The sequence below is a fragment of the Mustela erminea genome, chromosome 8 (genome assembly GCF_009829155.1).
Source record: "Mustela erminea isolate mMusErm1 chromosome 8, mMusErm1.Pri, whole genome shotgun sequence".
NCBI classification, from domain to species: Eukaryota; Metazoa; Chordata; class Mammalia; order Carnivora; family Mustelidae; genus Mustela; species Mustela erminea.
This window is the reverse complement of record NC_045621.1, coordinates 42,843,696-42,864,164: the sequence shown is the minus strand read 5'-3', so window position 1 is coordinate 42,864,164 and position 20,469 is coordinate 42,843,696. Positions and strand designations below refer to the sequence as shown.

Sequence of the window (20,469 nt, the reverse complement as noted above, 5' to 3'; positions counted from 1 at the left end):
CCCCAATCAGCTCTGGGCCAACAGCAACCGAGAGAGCCTTCCTACCCCAGGGTGACTTTGAAAACCACACCTACCGCAAATATGCTGCATGACAGTTTTTTTTGTTTGTTTTTTTTTTTAGAAAAACCAAAACCCTCAATATGCTCGAATATTTTTCCTTTTATGTCATTGCATCCGTTAACCCCTTGGGTTTTGCTTTTACAGTAGTGCTCTTTCCTTAAGCATATTAGGTCAAGCTGACATGCAGTATAGATTTGTACTATTCTTATCACACACGCTACCTGAATGCCAAACATGGTTTTAACATAGACACTTGGATGCCTTTTTAGGAAAACAAATCTTTATTTAAAAAAAAATAATAACTTACAAATTGAGAGAATTCTCCAAAATGAGACTGTTCATTTTGTGCACAGTGTTGCAGCCTGGAACAGGTCTGCCCCGTTTTGCTTTTTTAAGGTAACTTTACAAAACTATGAATATCACAAACTGTTTTTACAGAGTCTTTCCTGTTCCGTATCCCATGCCAGTACAGAGCACCACACAGATAGAAAACTATCGTAAATAAAACATTTCAGCCAGGACTGGCATAGATTTATAGATTTATATATATATATGTATATATATATATATAAAATTTCAAAACAGCTAACAATTAATGTCATCCTTAGTCAAAACTGAAATCAAACTAGCCTTAAAACTACAACACTCTGGATATATGTCCGCGTTATAGCTCCCGTACAATATTTAAAATATATTTAAACTTTCAAATACATTTATAAGGTACACCAATAATGAGAAAATAAAGTCTTAAGATTTAAATACAAATCACCATATAAAACCTCCAGGGAACACAGAACGTCTTATTGTACAGAAGTGCAGGCTAGCCTGCCCTGCGGCAGACTTGGACACGTGATGGGCCTTGCACACGGCAGGACGCACGCACAGAGCCGTGACAGCCACCGCGACCGCCTGAGAAAAAGGGGAAGGATGCTCGGTGGCACCCGCTCCCCTCTCCTCATGACTCCAGCCTCAAGCCCCAAAGCCACCTTGCTTTACTCTGGGGAACGATGCAAGCCAGTGCCGTGGAGAAAGCAACACACTTGTCCCCGAGACCCCACAGAGCGTGTCACTTGGTATTCTGCTCCAAGGCAGAGTACTCTGTTTCTGACACCCTAGAGGCATCGATGAGCTTGGTGAGGCCTGTCTTGGCCGAGTACTTGAAGATGAAGGCCTTCATCAGCTCGTACCTGTAGTTACGATTGATAAAGCTGTAGAGCACAGGATTGACACAGCAGTGCACCAGCGACAGGCACTGAGTGACGTGCAGAGCGGTGAAGAGGAAGTTCTCTAGCTGGCAGGTGAAGGGGATGTAGTGGAGGATGGAGAAGATGTCCAGGAGTACCACCACGTGGTAGGGCAGCCAGCACACAAGGAAGACCACCACGTAGGAAAAGATGATCTTGCGGCTGGTCTGCCTCTCCTGGTCACTGGAAGCGGTGAGGGCACGGGCCAGCAGGCAGTAGAAGATGGCAATGATGCAGAAGGGGATAGCGAAGCCCAAGACCACAGAGACCAGCTCCATGCTAATGAGCCACTCCTTGACACTGTGCTCGGGGTAGAAGGAGCGGCAGTAGGTCTCGTTGTTAGACGCCGACGTGATGGTCTTCAGGTAGTAGGTGTCTGGCAGGGACACGCAGAAAGCCAGGAGCCACACCAGCACGCAGACAACACGGCGGACCACCTTCTTCCTGCGGCTCGAGGTGTTGGCAAAGTAGGTGATGGAGAGGTAGCGGTCCACGCTCATGCACGTGAGGAAGAAGATGCTGCCGAACAGGTTGATGGAGAAGATGAGGTGGGTGACCTTGCACGTGAGCTCTCCCATGGGCCACTGGTTATGCTGCACGAGGCTGACCACCCAGACGGGGATGGTGACCACCACCCACAGGTCGGCGATGGCCAGGTTGAGGATGTAGCAGTGTGTGTCGTAGCCAGTGGTCTTGGCCTGGATGTTCACCCAGACCACCACAGAGTTGGCGATCATGCCGATCACGAAGATGAAGATGTAGATGAAGGACAACGTGTACAGCAGCACCCCTTTGTTGGGCATGTTGGGACACAGCACCGTGTCAACGACAATGCAGTCACTGCTGTTGCATGGCCAGCTCATGTCGGAGAAGTTCCCTGGCTCTGAGTAGTCAAAGAGGTGCAGGTCCATGGCGCTGCGGGCAGCAAGCAAACGGCCTGCGCAGAGATCAAACAGAGAGAATGCAATGGAAAAGTGGCTTCATTAGGACACACCGGAGGCCCGGTCAAGGCGCTTTTCCAGCGCTCCGCATACTCGGTGGTGTCTTCCCAACAAAAGAAAAGGAAACAGCCCAGCAGAGCTCCGCACAACAAAAAACAGGCCCGGTATCTAAGTTTGCATGGTGCCTAAACAAGAAGAGCGCCTGCTTTCTCTGTCTTTGAATGGCGGTGTTCCCAGGCATCACCAGCCTGGCTAGACCCACAGTGTGAGATCGGTGTACTCCGGGGGCCCAAGAAACATCTGACAGCCAGGGCAACACTGGCCACTCGCTCAGTCTTAGTAGAGGACAGTGGCGCCATTCTCCCCCATGTCCCAAAGGACAGCAGAGTCCACTGTTCCTAGCACTGCTGTATTATAAGTATCCTACTCTGGTGTCCTAATGAGTACGCTTGAGATTCCCTTCCCAGTGTGCATCAAAAATGGGACTTGGTGCATTTTACCTTCTGCAGAATGCACATGGAAACCTGGGTCTTGGGCCACCTTCAGTGTACAGCCATGAAGACCACAGGTGTGCGACCCCCACAGCTTGATTACACCCCAAACCTGCAGAGATCTCGGGTCTTCAACGAAGGGCAGCCACCCAGCTGTCCAGCGCCTACTTTCCCCTTCTAAAGAAGTAGTTTATCCAACTACTTCAAGAGCAACTTGGGCCAAGACCCAGAGCACAAAAGTCACCACCTGCTGCACTTCTGGGGTGGGGGGCGGGCAATTTCTCAACTTTCTTTCCTGCTGACTTGACCTAAGGCCAACACTCTGAACTGTCACCGTTTTATTGTCCACAGAGATTTCAGCTCCAAAGTACCACCACGGCACCTAGAAATGATGATTTCTCCTCAAACGCCCCAGCTAGAAGAGTTCCCGGTAGGGTTTTCTACTGATGCCCCACCCATTCGAGGGCCTTGAAATCCCTGCAGGACATGGTCCTGGGTCGGCTGCCCACTGGGTGACCCTGGGAACAGGGGTATCCTGCTAGGAGTGACCTCACATGGGAAGATGGTTGTCCTTCCTTTTCACGGGTCATAGCTAATGACTGACCCCAGTCGAGCTTCTGTGCTAAGTTCATCCAAAGTGGACCCCAGGTCACACAGGAAGATGGGTGATCCTGGTCCACGGGTCAGCACTCAGGTGGCTACGCTAACAGTATGCAGACACGTAGCTGGGAAAAGCACCCATTCTGAGACTAGACCTTCTCGGGTAGGAATTCTGATTCCTTCCACATTGCTGTTTAACTTGACTTGCTAACCTATCTTGGGCTGCATTCTTGAGACACCAGCACCATCTCACAGAGGCACCCAAGAACAAAGGGACCCACTCCAGAATGTAGCGCATAGCAGATGCTCTGTAAGTCACAACCCCACCCCTCCCCCATCCTTTTGGCAAAATGCACAGCCCCCCTTTTCACTCCACATTGAAACCGCCTCTTACTGCCTAAGGAATACATGTCCCTTCCTGGAGGGAGACGCAGGAGTGAGCAGAGACAGGCAGCTTGATAGCTTTACCTTCAGAATAAATGAACAGCATCCCTGATGGGTTAGACATCCCTGATGCCTCCCAGGACCCACTCCTTAGTTTCAAAACTAACAGCAGGTGACCTCATCTTAAATCTCAGTTAGCAGAGACCACCTGCAGTCTTCTGTCCCTCTCCCGGTGATCTAAGCAGGTTCCCGTGTCCCTACTGCCGAGGGGAGAACGCTGGGCAGCCCAGGAGGAGCTGGCAGAGGCAAGGCCCACAGCCGGAGAGCCTGGTGGTCCTCGGAGCACCCCAGCAGGAGGATTCCTATGCCCTACGACCAGCAACTTGGGCCAGATCAGACAGACCACACAAGCACAGGGAGCACCCAGGGAGACTCAGCAAGACCATGTTCAGGACAAAATCCTCACATTCTGAGACTTTGGACCACTCTGTCCTAAGAGGCAACTTGAGGCCCCTAAAGGATGTGGGGACAAGGGACAACAGAGAACACCTTTGAGGAGCCAGGACTCCCCAACCCACTGGACTGGCCTCAGGGTGCTGTGCTTGGAAGTCACAGAGCCCAAGGTCCAGGCAGTCCATGGGGCCATCCATGGGGCTGTCCACAGGGCCAGAAAGGAAGAAATAAGGCCTACGAGAAGTCCCCTGCCTCTCACCTTTTTGGAAATTACTCCACCTTTTTGGAAATTACCAGGTCAAGGTGTCGGGACCCACTCTCTCGGGCTGCCAACTGTTGCTATTCCCGGAGCTCCAGCCATGGTGGGAGAGGGCTCGGCTCCATCCTTGGTTTCCACCTCTGCCCTCTGGGCAATGAAAACCCGACTCAGCGATCAGTGGTCCTTTGAGCCAGAAGCATTTCTTGCTCGCAGGGCAAGGCTCCCCTCCAGCAGCCCTCTCCCCTCCCTTGGGGGGCCCAGTGAGACTCTTCCAGCCAGGGCTGACGTGGAGAGCAGAGGCTCCAAAGCTCCTGGCTTGAGCATGAAAGCCAGCTGGGCCCCGATCACTTATCTCCCACCAACCATCAGCCCAGAAGCTGAAGCCCGAGGCCTGTGCCCGGACCACCACCTCCCCCAGAGGGACCCCCTGGTATCCCTTCCTCCCAGGGCAGGAGGCCTTCGTGGTCAAGAGAAGGAAGGAGGCACAGAGAGGAGATGAAACAAATTGTGGTCCTCAAACTCCCTGCAAATCCCAACAGGGGACTAAAGAGGGAAACGGGACTCACAACAGCTTAGCCCCCTGTCCTTTTGGTATTTTTCCCGCATTTGGTTTTGGAAACAATCCAGGGCTGTTTCCAGGAAAGACTATGACTTGACAAAGACAGTCTGCATGGATGCTGCATGTGGCCTGCAGCAGAAGCCTGTCTGCCTGAGCCTGGGTCCAAGAGGGCGGCTGCATCGGTCCACTTCATGCCATTCCAGCGACAGCAAGTGGCCACCACTGGAAAGAGGAATCTTCCTCAGTCACTGGCTGAGATCCTCACAAGGGCTCCTACAGAGCCATCAGTACGGCAAGCTATAGAGTGTCTACCCAGATCACAGGTTTCCAAAGGCCTGGTGACAAAGCTCACTTCGTCATGGGAAACCTCTCTTCCTGTCCTGGCGGAGGGAGGGGGTGGCCCAGTGGACCACAGGGGCCACTTTAACTCCCTGAGCATCCTGCACCAGCACTCTGGCTGCCCTCCAGCAAAAGCAGGAGATGGCCTCTGCCGGTACACAGACAGCCCCCCCACATTCTGCATCCATCCGGAAGGATCCGCGCTCCCGTCTAAGTGGCCAGGCCTCTGGGCCAGGGTGCTGGTGTGTTCCTCCTGGGAGGCAACAGTGGTCTGCCCCAGACCTGGAGGAGACCCTTCTTCCCACTGGGACCAACCTCTCTCTGCTGGGATAAGCCAGCACCTCCACTCCCGCCAGCCTGGGGCCAGAGCTCAGGAACGCCTTTCAGAGTCAACACTGCCTGCCTTCCTGAGGGCTCGGAGCCGCCCCCTACCAATGCAGGCAGGAGGATGAGACCCTCTTGCAACGAAGTGGTAAGGCATCTGCCTAAAAGGTCCTGACAGAAGGAAAAAAAACAGGGCTTTGAATTTTCTACCGCTTTTTGATTTTACAAGTTCACACATTTCACCTCTCTAAAGATTCCTGTGTCCCCAGCTGTCCCCAACTATCCCCGCAGGTATGTTTACTGGAGGCAACTTCGATGTCCATCGGGAGAGGGATGGTTTGATCAAGTAGGGTATATCCACTGTAGCCGTAAGAAGATGGGGGCATCTGTTTTTGTGAAGACAGAACATTTGAGCATACCTGAAGGGAGAGGCCAGAGGCAGATAGACACACCGAGAATGACCTCAGGGACAGAAAAACCAGAGCCAAAGGAGGAGCAGCTTTATATAAATACACATGCACTGAGGCATAGAAAAAAGACCTTCAAGAAGAAAGCTTTGGGCAGGCAGGGTAGGGTGGAGGCCCAAGAGGGGACTGTAAATTTCACCCCATAAACTTCTGTATTATTTGAAATCTGACATCAAGAATTAAGTACATTGTGATGGAGGGATGTTTCACAAGACATGGGTGGTGCGAGTTCCATTGCGCTAGAGCCCAGACACCCAACTGAGGGCAGAGAACTGGACCTGTCCCCGTCTGCTCCCTTCTCCCCGCACTCCCCGTGCTCTCTCTGACCCCCTCCCTACAGTAGCCACGTGCTGTGGACCTTTTCCCACCCCCGTATGCAGGGAGCATCCCACTTCCACCAGGACAGGAAGGGACGTTTCCTATGGCCTCCAGCGGACCCAGCATCTGGCCGGTCCTCCCCACCGGCCTGCTGTCTGCAAAGGGACTCGTCCACCACCCAAATTCCCAATGGCAGAAGGCCATTGGGGAATCAATGGGAGAACTTTTCTGGGAGATGAGCCTCCCACTTCTCAGCCTCCTTATTCATCAACCGAGTATCCCCACGAGTGAACTACAGCAACTGGCAGGCAACATGTCACTGCTCCAAATGGTGGCCTGAGCTCACCCAGGGAGCTGGCAGTCAGGCCAGATTTAGACGTCCCCAAGCTTGGTCTGCACGGGGTGGCAGTCGGCCTGCAGAGAACAGGCCCTCTCTCTGGCCCAGAGTCAGTCCCTCTGTGACGGAGCCTGCCAAGTGTTCAAGCATCTGGCTGCTCTCCCCAAAATGGCCTTCAGCGTGTTTGCAAATCCCCATCACAGACCGGGAAGAGTCTTCTCGACCAAGACCAAGACCAAGGGTCTTCTCGACCCTTTAGCCACTCCTTTCCCAGCGAAAGTGTCCCGTTTCTCCCACCCCGGCCCCAACTAGGACCCACATCTCCAGGGTGTGTCGCGCCACATTCTTCCTGCCCAAGCTCCTCACCCCCACGTCTTCATCCTCGGGCCCCATAGCCAGCCCGAGGCGGGTGTTTGGGGCGCTCCCAGTCAGCAGTGATATCAGGCTCCACCAAGACCAGGGGTCTGAGGCCATCCCGGGAGCAGGAGTCCAGAAGACACTTTTCTGCACCCCTCATCAAGCTGAGACAGACATCAGCCTTTTCATGCCCCCGAATGTTTGTGGAACCTCCTCTGTGAGGGGCACTGCTCCAAGGCTAATAGACAGGGATCACCGTGGCCCATCCCCCAAGAACTCACCAGCCAACCGACAAGGGCAAGAAGGCAGCAGGGTGGTGGTGAGTGGCCCCCAGAGCGGGAGGGTGAGGGATTTCCACTCAAGTGGCTTATGGAGGCCTTCAAGGAGAAATGGATGGGTAAGATGATCAATGAAATATCATAAAGGGGTCACTGAATCGGACTGAAGCCAAGCTCCCCACAAAGGAAAGCTGGTGACCGGAGTCAGAGGGAGGGGTGGGGGGAGCGGGGGAGTCAGGCTGGGCCTGCCCATGCAGGAGGCAGGAGATATTGTGAGCAAGGAAGCAGGTTGCAACAGAAAAGGCTGGGGGGGGGGGGGGGGTCAGAGATGACACAAACCAGGTCGACGGCAGGCAGTTAAAGGCCAGCTGTGGTGACAGGGTGCTAACAGGCTGGAGGAAGGTGCTCCTGCCCAGGCCCCAGTGGTGCAGATGAGGTTACACCCGCCAGGTCGAGGCTGAGCACCAGCTTGGACAGTTAGGGGCCCTCTAGCCGCTGGGGCTCCTTAGGATCTCTGCCTCCAGGTGACCTTTTTTTTTTTTTTCCAGGTGACCTTTTTTTATTGGTTTTCTGCAATTTGGGATCTATGTCCTTCCAGGAGGGAATTTCACAGAACCATTCAGTGCTGTTCAGACAAGATCGCTCGACTGGCTTCTCACTGCTGTGACCTTCAGAGCGAGCCCAGGCCAGGAGAAGAGACGCGCTCATCTTGGTCTGTGGCACACAGCTGCTCTCCGCACTTCCCCCACTTCTCCAGGGGCTTCCCCCAGGGGAGGCACGCTCTGGCCTCCTTGCCAGAGTCCCACACCTTCCACGCTAGCTGGCATGCGGTTCAGGTGAGGAGAACCTACACTACATCTAAAAAATCATTAGGCGATTGATTGTACATCATTGGGGTCAGGGTTTTGTGGGGGGCAGGGGTTGGTTTTTATGTGTGTGTTTGTTGTTGCTGTTTGTTTTTGTTCTTGTTTTTTTACTGATGCTGCATTATATCTACAGGAAAGACCAGAGAGGCTTCAGCTTCAGCAGACTCCCTGCAGCCATCTGCTAGGGCTGTCAGCAGATCGGGGACTAGTCTGTCCCCCAGTGCCAAGCAAACAGAAACAAGGCTGTCTTGAGAGCAACTTATTTTACACAAGTAGGGAACTGCTATAATTCATTAGAAAACTCAAAAATAATAGAGAGTCAAAGAGAAAAATAAAAACTCCCTATCCTGATTCAGAAGGAGGTCACCTATCGCTGGGGTTCTCAATGTACTTCCCGTTAACGCACGGGTTGGGGCATCCTCGCCCACTTTGAAGTATTTGGGGGAGAAATAGAACCCCACGTGCAGAAACCCAATCTGGTCTATTGTGCTCAGCTGCCCACGGGAAAGCAATGCTGTGCCCAGAAAGGCAGAGCCAGAGATCCCCGTCACAAAGCTGCCGGCTGGGTTAGCCCCCTGTAACCAGAGCCCTCATTCCCACCCAGCTCAGGACCTGGATGAGGCAGTGGGAGGTCAGCCAGGCTCTGGGCCAGACACAATAGGGCTCCCAGGAGAAGGCTACTCCATCTTGGCCTCTTCTCATAAAACTCAGGGATGATCCCCACAAAGGTATCTGTTACCATAAGAAAATTCAAAGATGCTGGCTATCCCGATGTACATACAGTCCTTTAGCTGTCCCTTACCCAAAGGTGGTCTAAAGCCACCTGAGTCACTTTTTAGTCCCTCCACCCTGGGAGCGCTTAGAACAAAACCGAGTCAGCTCCCAAACCTACCTGTGGTTCAGCAAAACATTCACCATAAAAATATGCAATCCCCTCATTACTTTAACAAGGAAAGCACCTACTTTTTTCCCCCCAATTCTAAATTAGTCGATCCTTAGGTTAAAAAAAAAAAAAAATCAAATATGCCCTGCAGAAAACCATCAAGTATTCAAAATCAGATAATCCCCCCTTTTCCCTTTTCTTTTCTTCTCTCCCTCTCCTTTCTCTCTCTCTCTCTTTCTTGCTTGTTTGTTTTTACTTTAATAGAAATGTGTGTCCCAGGGCTATAATTTTCTGGACTTGAAAAACACTTGGTGTGAGTCAGCCTTGGGTTTCTTTCTAAACTCTACCTACATGCATGGAACTCAACTAGCAAGGCGTTCTAACACTGTTCTTGTTCCTAAAAGTAAAGCTAAGTTCTTTTTAGTTCCAAATTCCTTTGTGCCTGGCAAAAACCACTGAGAAAAATCTAAAGGCCTGAAGTCTCGATGGTTTTTCTCCTCCGTAGTTTACTCTTAGGCTTTCTAGAATGACGGTCGGCTGGTCTCAGGTCTGAGTAACTTCAGCCAGCTCCCTCACACCTCCCCGAAAACAGGAGCCCCTCTCCCTAGATGATCGCACAAAAAGCCACTGTTCCTGATGAAGGAGGTTTTTTTGTTTGGATTTTTTTTTTTTTTTTTCATCCAGAAAGCCTATACTCTGCCTATTCTGGGTCTGATTAGAAACCATAATACCTTCTCAATTCTCCCAGGACTTGCTGTTAATAAGGGAAAAACTCACCTCCAAAGTCCTGACTTAGTGAAGCCCCGGCATGCTGCCCTGGCTATACTCTCTGGAACTTTTTTAAAACTATGATTGCAATGCGTGCCCCTTTTTAAAAATGGACAGGCAGCAAAATACAGGCATTTCTCAATTTTCTTTTGCTCTTCCACACGCCCCCCTCCTCCAATCCCCAGGAGGCTGTGCGCACATTCAAGTGTTTATGGCAGAGAAGGGGGAAAAAGAGCAAATTGTTTCCAAGCTAGAGCTCCCCTGTGCAACTTTGCTTTAGAGAAAGGCTTTGCATCTGGGGAAACTCGTGCTGATGCGAGGAACGACAGGCAGTTTATCCATTTAAAAGCTACAGAAAGTAAAGGACAGACCGGGGCAGCCTCCACTTTCTTTTCTAGGCAAGCCTATTTGATCTCCACATTTTCCTGGAATAAATAAAAGGACACAAAGGCAGCATCTGCGTTTAAAGAGAAAAGAAAAAGTTACCACATTGAGATTCTGCAGAATGAAGTTTCAGGGCATGTCAGCACACCAAAGAGCTTCAAAGAGCTATAAACCATGTCAGGGGACCCGCTTCCACTTCTGGAAAACCTAATGACCCTGTTGTGAGCAAGTGAATTGAGAGAGAGAGAGAGAGAGAGAGAGAAGGAAAAGGAAAAAGAAAAGGGAAGGAGAGAGAAGAGAAGAGAAAGGAAGAGAGACAGAAAGAAGGAGGGAGAGGCAGGGAGACAGCTAGTCTGACTTTTACAACTTCTCATTCTCCCTGGAAGTTACAAGTCTTGGCTAACCACCCACCCCTGACCTCACTCCAAAGCTCTCACTGTCAGTCACCCCTTGAATCTTTATGCTTGCTAACAGAACTGAACAAAAGTCATGCTTTACCTGAAGGGTATATTTTAAATTACAAAATCCTGGACTTGGGTGTGTGCTTTTTTTGTTTTGTTTTGTTTTGTTTTTCCTAACTGAAGTTGGACTTACCTTCCAAGAGCACAATAAATACTCAGATTAGCAAGGATGCAGTCAAAGCCACAAACACGGAGCTGAATTAACATTCGCCCTTCCAGCTTCTGGGTTTACAGGAGCCGGGAATCCCGCAAAGCCCCGAATTCCAATACATTCTGGACTCACAAAAGATTCTCAGCACAGTACCCTGCTTCACTCAAGGATGCCCCCTCCTAAAGTTCACATCGTTCAGCAATTGCTTATTTCCTGGCAAGTCCATCTATGTCCCGACTGATCTCCCCGTGAAAGAGGTCAGCCGTGGTGCCAGGCGGTTCCCTATGCCAACTGGGAGCAAGCAGAACCGACAGTCTGCATTCTTGCTGAATCCTCCCCCTTACCCGAGCTTCAACGCCCACAGCAACAAATAAACACCGATTCCTAAAGCCAGCAGGCACACACGGAGCGTCCCTTCCACCAGTGACTCAAGGAAACCTGCCTTTTTACTTGCTGCCGCAGAAAGGGGCAGCCCCCAAGTTAGCAGACAGGCTTTGCAAAGCAGCCATGCAGCCTGCAACCCCGGCTTTCAGACACCAGACCTGCGGACTCTCAGCAACCATCAGGGCGATTCAGAAAGAAGCCTCTGAAAAAGAGCGCTTAGCTGAGAACAGAAACCCTGCCCGCCTTCCTCGCCTTCCTTTGCAGGCAGGGCTGCGGGGAGCCGTTTCCTTACCTCCGGGGCTGGGCTCGGGCTCGGGCTCAGGGCTCAGGGCTCCCTGCGCGTCTGCGGCGCTCACAGCCTCGGGGCTGAGCAGTTTGCAGGACTGAGCTCTCGGGCGGCGGACCCGCGTTATATACACTGCAGGAATACGCCTCTAGGTGGCAGCTGTGGAACCTGCATCGCCCTCGCTCCCGGCCCGCGCCGCCCCCCCATACACACACGTGCAGCCGCGCGCGCACACACACACACACACACACACACACATACACACGCGCGCGCACGCGCGCTCATGCACGCACACCCCTTTCGTAAACCCCGGTCTGTCTTTTCCCGCGCAGCTCTGCACCCCACAACGCACTCTCTGGAAACCCCGGCCGCCCTTGACTTGCAAGGTCTAATGAAGCCACGAGGTCCGGACCCCACTGGGGGAACGTGTGTCAGCAGAAGAAAACCGGCAGAGAAACCCTAGAGCTTTGCAGAATCATCAAATATTTATCTGGTCTCAGGTATATCTTTAATAATCCCATTACCACCAAGAGTTCCTTTGAATGCCTCTTAGCTCAAGGGAAGACTTTGTTCCCAAGACAAATTGCTCTGACCTTCTGAACTTCGGTGTTGATTTATTTGGCCTGGGTTTTCTTTGTTAATTCCTCCAAAACAGAAGTAACAGTTTTGGTAGGAGCGATTAATCGGCGCCGTTTTATATACCCCAAGAGTGGGGGAAAGGGCTTTAGAAATAGATTGTAAGATTTTATTTGAATACTTTTATCTGTAAAGGATTCAGGCCCAAAGTCCTTGAAAATCTAAACAATTTGGTGTTCTGAAATGCCTACCCAAGACCAGGCACACATTAGGGGTATAATAAATGTCTTCTGATACAGTCTTTTTTTTTTTCTTTTTGAGGTGAATTTGGCAAATGCTTTATTATTACTAATTGCTATTATTACTGAAATCTACATTCTCATCCAGAAGTGTATAGCTGAAGTTCTGTCCACAAGAATGTGTTCCAAAGGCTAGTCACCTTGAATACCCTATTTAGAAAAATCGACCATGAAACAAATGACCTAAACTTTCACTTTTAAAACGCGTGCTCACTGAGCTTTTTCCCCTACACTAATGTGCCACGTTTTGGCTTTTGGCTTGCTTTCTGCTTCTCCTGGCGTTCCCCAAGGACGCATACTCGTGGAGGCGCCCGCATGTTACCACTTTCTCCCCAGCTAAAACTTTCTGAGATTCTTTTTCTACTTGCTGAAAATAACAGGAGACAGCCCAACGCCGAGCCCAGAGGGTTTGAGGGTCAAACTCTCCTGTGGCTAGAAGGCCCTGGCGTGGAGAAAGCCCTTAACAAAAGAAACACTCTTTTGAGATCAAAGCTGCCCGTTTTCTCCCGCAGCGGAACACCAAATGCGAGCGCTAGGCGCACACCTGCTCCGCTTCCCCTCCGCCCCCCACCCCTGGCTCGCGGAGGGGGTTCTGCCCCCACGGCCCTGGCCGGGGCCCCGCACGGGTCCCCCTGTCGCTGCGCACCCGAACTCCACCTCCAGGCGCCTGGCGAGAAATCTTGCTAAAGAGAAACCGCCGGCAGCCGTGTGCGCACGCCCAGGGTTTAGGGCAAGAATGCTTTTTCACAACTTTCTGGTCCCGGTTTCTTCTTATGCGTGACCCTGTGTCTGAGCCCTATGGACAGGGACGCGCCGGCTGGAGAGCACACGCTTCGCTTTCTCTTCCCATGAACTTGACAATCTCTTCTTTGGAAAACGCGTTTCTCCCTTGGCAAGCTCGGACGCCGGGGTGAAGCGCTGGACCCGGGCTGGAATCCGCTCTGAATTAAGCCTGCTGTCTCTTAAAACACGCCTGGGCCAGAAACGTGCTACGAGATGCAGTCACCCAGGAAGAAGAAGGAACACCCGGCGTAGTTGTAAAAAAAAAAAAAAAAAAAAAAAATCATATTTAGGCCGTGGGGCCAGCACTCCCCACTGGGTTTTCGGAGCCCAGGGGCGGCGAGCAAGGCAGACCCCGCCCCCGCCCCGGCCCCCGCCCCCGCCCCGGCCCCGGCCCCGGCCCCGGCCCCGGCCCCGGGTGCCAGCGCGGAGCCCTGGGGAAAATGAGAGGCCAGCGAGTACTCCTGTAAGGGGACTGGGTTCCAGCACCACAGGCCCTCAGAAGGCTCTTGGCACATTTGCGGGGCTGCCCCAGCTTTGCGAAAGGACAGCGTCGCGCACAAGGGTTAGCTTGGCAGGAATGAGTTTGGTTACCCCCACTAGGAAAGTCCGAGAAGGCAGGATTGGGCAGCTGTCGCTTGAATTGTCCCAGCTGACTCAGGACTGAGTCCTCGCTTTGTTTTCTCCCCCAGAGTGCTTAGTGGAACGTGCAGTGGTGAGGTTTTTGGCCAAGCCCACACTCCTTCCCTGTGTCCAAACTGCTCCTGGGATTCTAATTCCACAGAACAGACTTTCCCCATTGATGTGATCTGCCTGCAGACAAAACATGATAATAGAACCCTCTATTCTTGCGGGGCTCTGGCACCCCAAGTGGGCCTGCGGACTGAAACCTCACCCTACTTTAAAAGCTTTGTTGTCCTGGGTGCTCTGAGTCTGGGCTCCTAGTGAGCACGGTCAGAATGGAGCCAGCATGGACTCTGGCGGCTGCAGCTGTGGCCCCTGAGACGCACAAGGGCACCATCGGCCTGAAGACGTCAGGCTAACTTTGCACAACCTTGCGTCTTCACTCCAACCTCAGGAGTATCACATTCCAGATTCGAACTTATTCCCCGGGAAATAGCCGCAGCACCTAGTGCCTTGGCCCAGTGGGAGTGGTCTCGGCTAGCACTGGACATTCCTCTGAAGAGCAGACACAAGCCCCTTCTCTAGAGGAAGGACCTAGAAGTAAAGACAGAGCCCAACCCCCAAAGGAGATCGGGATCCCAGCTTGGGCTCCCTCCAGACAGGTGTAACTTGGAGCTCTAACTTACACACCATGTCTCCTTAGGCAGCTTAGCCTTTCTGATTAGGAAATTCCTATCTTTAAAATAATTATAATAGGGGCAGCTGGGTGGCTCAGTTGGTTAAGCCTCCCACTCCTGATTTTGGCTTAGGTCATGATCTCAAGGTCTTGGGATAGAGCCTGGCACTGGGCTCAAGGCTCCATGCAAAGTCAGCGTAAGATTCTCTCTCTCACTCCCTATCCCGCTCTCTCTCAAATAAATAAATTAATTAAATATTTTTAAAAAATAATTATTATAAAACCTTCTATTCTTGCCAGGTGCATCTCAGGGTTCAGTGAAAGGATGTATATCAGAGACACCTCACCGGTCCTTTCCTCGTCCCACCCCGGCCTGAGGCAAATTCCAGCGACATAGTGTGTTTTTTTAAGGACTAAAACAGATATCTAACCCAAGGCTTGCAACTTTTTATGAACCCTTTGGTAAAGCCTGGACAGGTTTCATAATAAGAGCGTTTAGCACTTTGCTGATCTAAGTGTTTTGCCTACTTTCTTTCATTTACTCTTTACAGTGACCCAAAGCTGGCACTATTTTTGTCCCACTTTTGTAAATGAGGAAGCTAAAGCCCAGAGAGAGTGGTTAACCTGTCCAAGCTAGTGAATCTCCATTCAAATCTAGATTTGTCTGACTTCACAGCACCGGCTGTCATCTGATGCCACAGAAGACATACTCTTGAAAGGAAAAAAGAAAACCCATTGCAAAATATAGATCAGGCGATCCTAAGTTGGACTTCCTAAAAGCAGAACCCTGGATGAGAATTCGGGGCAATCCATTTATTATAGAAGTGCTCCAGAAGAAACTAGCAAGGGAAGGAGAAAACCCAACCAAAGCTATGATCTTGGCCAGGTCTCAGCTGCAGCCTGACACCCTTCATGAGCCTCCAGAGCCTGCGGTCCACCCTGATTTCACCCCAACCAACTGCAGACAAGGATGCTGGCTTTCATACTCATACACCCTTCAAACCCTGGATCGGGGCTGCCTGGTGGGAAGGTGGGGAACATAGCCTCCCCCTTCCTCCTGTTCCCACTCAGAGTCAGCAAAGCAGCTCCAGGAACCTGAGGTCAGTCTCTCAAAGATACATCCCAATCACAGGCCTGGGCAGGAAACCCATGTTATGTGGACACACAGACATACAAGGAAGTCAAAGGGGTCTGGGAACATGCCACCCATACCCACTGTACTAGGTATCAATGGTACCACTTAGGTCAGTCTTGACCCAAATCAGAATACTCACTCATTAATACTCAGACCTACTTATTTCTACCTCAGGACCTTTGTACCTGACATTTTCTCTTCCTGGAGAGCTCTTCCCAATAACTGTTGTATGATTATGTCCTTCCTGTTATTCTCATGTTGACTTCAATATTTTTTTTAGAAAAACCTTTCACTGCTCTGGTCTATTCCAATTATTCTGTCATTATCTTATATTGTTCATAGAATTTACTGCCACCCCAAATTTCCAGTTTAGTATTTGTCTTCTCCCCACCAGAGTATAAATTCCTCGAGGGTAAGAATGTTGCTGTTTTGTTCACTGCTCTATCCCCATTGTCACACAGGGTGTTTGGCCCACAGTAGGAGTTCCTAAATATTAACCAAATGAATAAACTCAGAAGAATCTCACTTTTGAGTTAGGTTCTTGCCCTCCCCGTATTTCACTCACCTTTTGCCTCATAGAAATGGTTGAGGGGTCAGTTAGGACAGATCTCCTAAAAATGTTTTAGGAAGACTTAAAATATATATTTTGAAAATAGGGGAAAATGTGAATATGTACTTCACACCAAGTTGTGACCCCCTACAAATATGAAAAGTATGCAACTTCCTTAGACATTGGAAAAATACAAATTAGAACACAGTGCCATTACAACTGGATACTCCCTGAAAGGCTAACATGAAAATTAGGGATATTAACAAGGATGTAGAACCACCAGAATGCTCCCACATCAGTGCTTCTCAGACTAAAAGGTGAAGAACAAATGTGTTCTTTTGGGGGGGGTGGTTATTGTTGGTTTCTGTTTTTTCGTTGTTGTTTTTTTTAATTGTGTTAGGTTAGTCACCCTACAGTACATCGTTAGTTTTTGATGTGGTGTTCCAAGATTCATTGTTTACATATAACACCCAGTGCCCCATGCAATGCATTTTTTTTCTTTTCTTTTTTTTTTTAGATATCCCATGCAGTGCACACCAAGACATGTCCCACTGAGCGTGACTAGGGAGGAGCTCCCGCCACTGTGTGTCATCATGCAACTGTAACGTATGAATTGTCTATGCAGCAGCCTGTGACACAAGGCTGCTGACCATGTTTTCGTATGTCACAGGAATGTCACATTTCTTTAAACCTTCCTGAATGGTTCCTCACTCTCGGTTTCTAACCTTACTTCTTTACAGACTAGTAGCAAACAGCTCACAGCCCACACTTCAAGGGACATGTCTGTATCTCAATGGTGGAGGTATAAACTGGTACAATCATTTTGGCCATATTTACTGAAGTCAAATGTATACATATATATGACCAAGGAATTTCATCACAAGGTATAACTTAAAGATGTATACACTACACCAAATGAAATACACAAGAATGTTTATAGTAGGACTATTTATAAGAACTCCCCAAACCAGAAATAACCCAACATGAGCAGAAAAGAATATAATAAATCAATATCCCTCATGAATGTTTAGATAAAGATCCTTAAAAAAAAAAAAGGCAAATATAGTATTATACCATGACTAGGTGGGGCTCTTTCTGGAAATGCAAGATTGGTTTAACATTTGAAAATCAATATAATTCACTAAGTTAACAAAATAAAGCATTTGCAAAATTCAAAATCAATTTGTGATGACAACCTTCAGCAATCTAAAAATAGAATGGTTTTGACTTGATTTAATTCTTCAATTTTATACAGGAATATGTATGAATTTGATGCAGGACATGTATGAAAAGTTAAAACTATCATACTTACTGGTGAAAAACTGAACACTCTACTTCCATTTTCATCACTTCTTTTCAGCAATATACTGGTGGTCTTAGCTATTGCCAATAAGGAAGATTTTTAAAAATAAAGACATATGAATTAGAAAGATGTAAAATTGCCTTTATTAGCAGCTGACATGGTTATTTACACAGAAAATCCTGAAAAGTCTACAAAACAACTTCAAGAACTAAGTAAATTTAGAAAGGCCTCCGAGTATCATGTCAGTATACAAAAGTCAGTTACATATCTGTATATCAGCAGCAAACAATTAGAAAACAAAATTGTAAAATTCCTTTATAACAGCACCAAAACCCATAAAATATTTAGGAATAAATTTAACAAAAAAACACATGAGATCTCTACAACAACAGCCCTGAGAGAAAGAAGAGCAAAACAAATGGAGAGATATACCATGTTCATGGGTTGGGGGATTCAATATTGTTAATATGCCAATTCTCCCCAAATTGATCTATTGAGTCTATGTCATTCGAATCAAAATCCCAGAGGATTCTTTTGTTGAAATTGGCAAGTTAATTTTTAAATTTTTATGGAAATTCAACAGACTTCAAAATAGCTCAGTCTGTCCCAGAATGGAAGAATGTTGGAGGACTCACTTTGTGATTTCATGACTTACTATAAAGCCATGGCAAGCAATCTAGGGTAGAATTGGCATGATAGGCACATAGAGCAAGGGAACAAGATAGAGTCCAAAAATAGACTTGCACGCACAGGCAATTGCTGTTCGACAAAGTCACCATAGCAATTAGCAAAATTTCAGAACGATTATATTACTACTATCATAGTGGAATTAATAAAATAATTGTTGTTATAGGGGTGGGTATTAACAGAAAGGGAATTTTCTGGGATGATGGCAATGTTCTATATATTCATTGGGTCAGTGGTTACATTGGGTATATATATTTATCATGTCTTATCACCTGTACACTTAAGATCTGTGCTTTTCCTGAAATTTTCCTCAATTTTTAAAAAGGTTGCCCAATGTAACCATGAAGTGACACCATTTATTTAAAGTTTCAAGGCATTCACAGAAAAGTACACATTATTTATAGAACTATGCAAAAAGCCTACCTAGAAGTAAGAAAGGCTATACACCAACTTGGAGACAATGGTTACCTCGGAGGAGGGAGACAGAAAAAAGGAATGGAGTGTATACCCAGGAGTATCTGAGATTTCTACAGCATTTTTATTTCTTTAGGCAAAATATTCACATTTGTTGGATCTTATTGGTTGAGTGCACAGGTATACTTTACATTACTTGCTGTTCTCTGTGTTTGAAATTTTTCATTTTAGCTTTTAAATTTTAAGAAAACGGGAAAAAACTTGAATTGAAAGTTCTGAGTGAAGACTGGATTTCTCTCCACTTCGTTGTGAAGTTTGACACAGAGAAGAATGTTTTCTGATCTCTGAGTGAGTCCAGGAAACTTCTGCCAGGAGAGCATATCAAAGCATGGAGCTCCTAATGAGATACCAGGCAAGTCGGGTCAAACCTAAGCCTCATTTTTCTGAAACTTTGGCAACATTCTAAAGTACTGTGATTTCACATTCCTCAAACTTCAATATATAGATTTTAGCTTCAAAGCCTAAAAATGATTCAGCCCAAAAATATCTAACCTGAAGATAAAGAAGAAATATCTGAGTATAGCTAATAAAATTATTTCAGCTGATTTGAGTTTTGAGATTGCAAATTTCCTATATATGAAGAGTGACACTTTTTCATTTCCACTTATGTTTGAAAATACCTCTAAAGACCTTACCACCATGGGATGTCAAAATAGCAAAGGAGACTTCCTTCCCATCTTCTTTCTTTCCTTCCTTCCTATTTTTATTTTTGTTTTTTAAAGACTTATTTATTTTAGAGAAAGAGCATGAGGGGAGGGGCAGAGGGAGAAGGAGAGACAGAATCTCAAGCAGACTCCCCACTGAGCATGGAGCCCCACGTGGGGCTCGATCCCAGGACTCTGAGATCATGACCTGAGCTGAAATCAAGAGTCAGACAAGAATAAAAACTCGTTTATTTCCCTGAACCACCTGAGAGTAAGTTATTGACATAATGCCTTATCATCCCCGCAATACTTACGTGTGCGACTCTCACAAACAGAGATATCCTCTTTCTTTATCTAAATGCAACCATCAAAATCAGGAAGTTAACACCATTATATTCCTACCTCCAAGTGCACAGATCCCATTCGAGTTTTGCCAATTATCCCAATAATACCTTTTGCAGAGAATCAGGTGTTGCCTTTGAGCAGCTACCTCTCTTCCGTTTAGTTCAGTCCGGCACACTTTCTCAGTCTTCGTTTGACAATTGTAACATGGAACTGCTTGAAAATAACAACCTGGTTATTTTACGGATTAGCCTTCCATCTGAGTTTTATCTGATGGTTCCTTTTGATTAGGCTCAAGTTACAAGTTTTGGGTGAGAATTTCACAGAAGTGAAGGTGTGTTTTCATTGCAGCCCGTGAAATGGTGAACAACATCAATTTGTTCCATTACAGATGGGGTTCACTCTGATCTCTTGATTCAGAACTGTCTGTCAGGCTTTTCCACTGTAGTTACTCTTTTCTATGTGATTCTGAGAGTAGATAGCTTGAATCTGTACAAATATGTCATTCTTCCTCAAACTTTCCATTTATTCATTTATTTATGTGTATCTGTACAAACTCATAGTTTCCTGTCTCGGTGAGTTATAATCCATTACTCTCAGTATTTATTCTGCAGCTCAGAATTTTCCCTGATCTGGCCAGTGAGAACTGGCATCCGTGTCCTTTTAATATACCTCCACCATTTTTTTGGAACTTCCTTTGTTTCCTAGCACAAGATGATGACCCAGGTTCATCTTGCACTCTCCCTAACCCAGTTTGGACTCAGCCTTCCAAGGAGCCTTAGTAG

At 48.1% G+C, this 20,469-nt stretch overlaps 1 protein-coding gene and 1 long non-coding RNA gene across 2 annotated transcripts; one reads left to right on the top strand and one right to left on the bottom strand.

Annotated features, from left to right (window-relative positions):
• Positions 1–340: 340 nt before the first annotated feature.
• Positions 341–11,730, bottom strand: ACKR3 (atypical chemokine receptor 3). Its single transcript, XM_032355269.1, has 2 exons — positions 11,601–11,730; positions 341–2,241 (listed from the first exon to the last, which is right to left on the bottom strand). Exon 2 carries the CDS (start codon positions 2,213–2,215, stop codon positions 1,127–1,129), a length of 1,089 nt encoding a protein of 362 aa, XP_032211160.1. The 5' UTR covers positions 2,216–2,241; positions 11,601–11,730; the 3' UTR covers positions 341–1,126.
• A 3,334-nt stretch (positions 11,731–15,064) lies between these two features.
• On the top strand, positions 15,065–19,382 carry LOC116597762. Its single transcript, XR_004288774.1, has 3 exons — positions 15,065–15,649; positions 16,752–16,817; positions 18,870–19,382. It is a non-coding gene; the product is annotated as an uncharacterized LOC116597762 (long non-coding RNA).
• Positions 19,383–20,469: the final 1,087 nt, after the last annotated feature.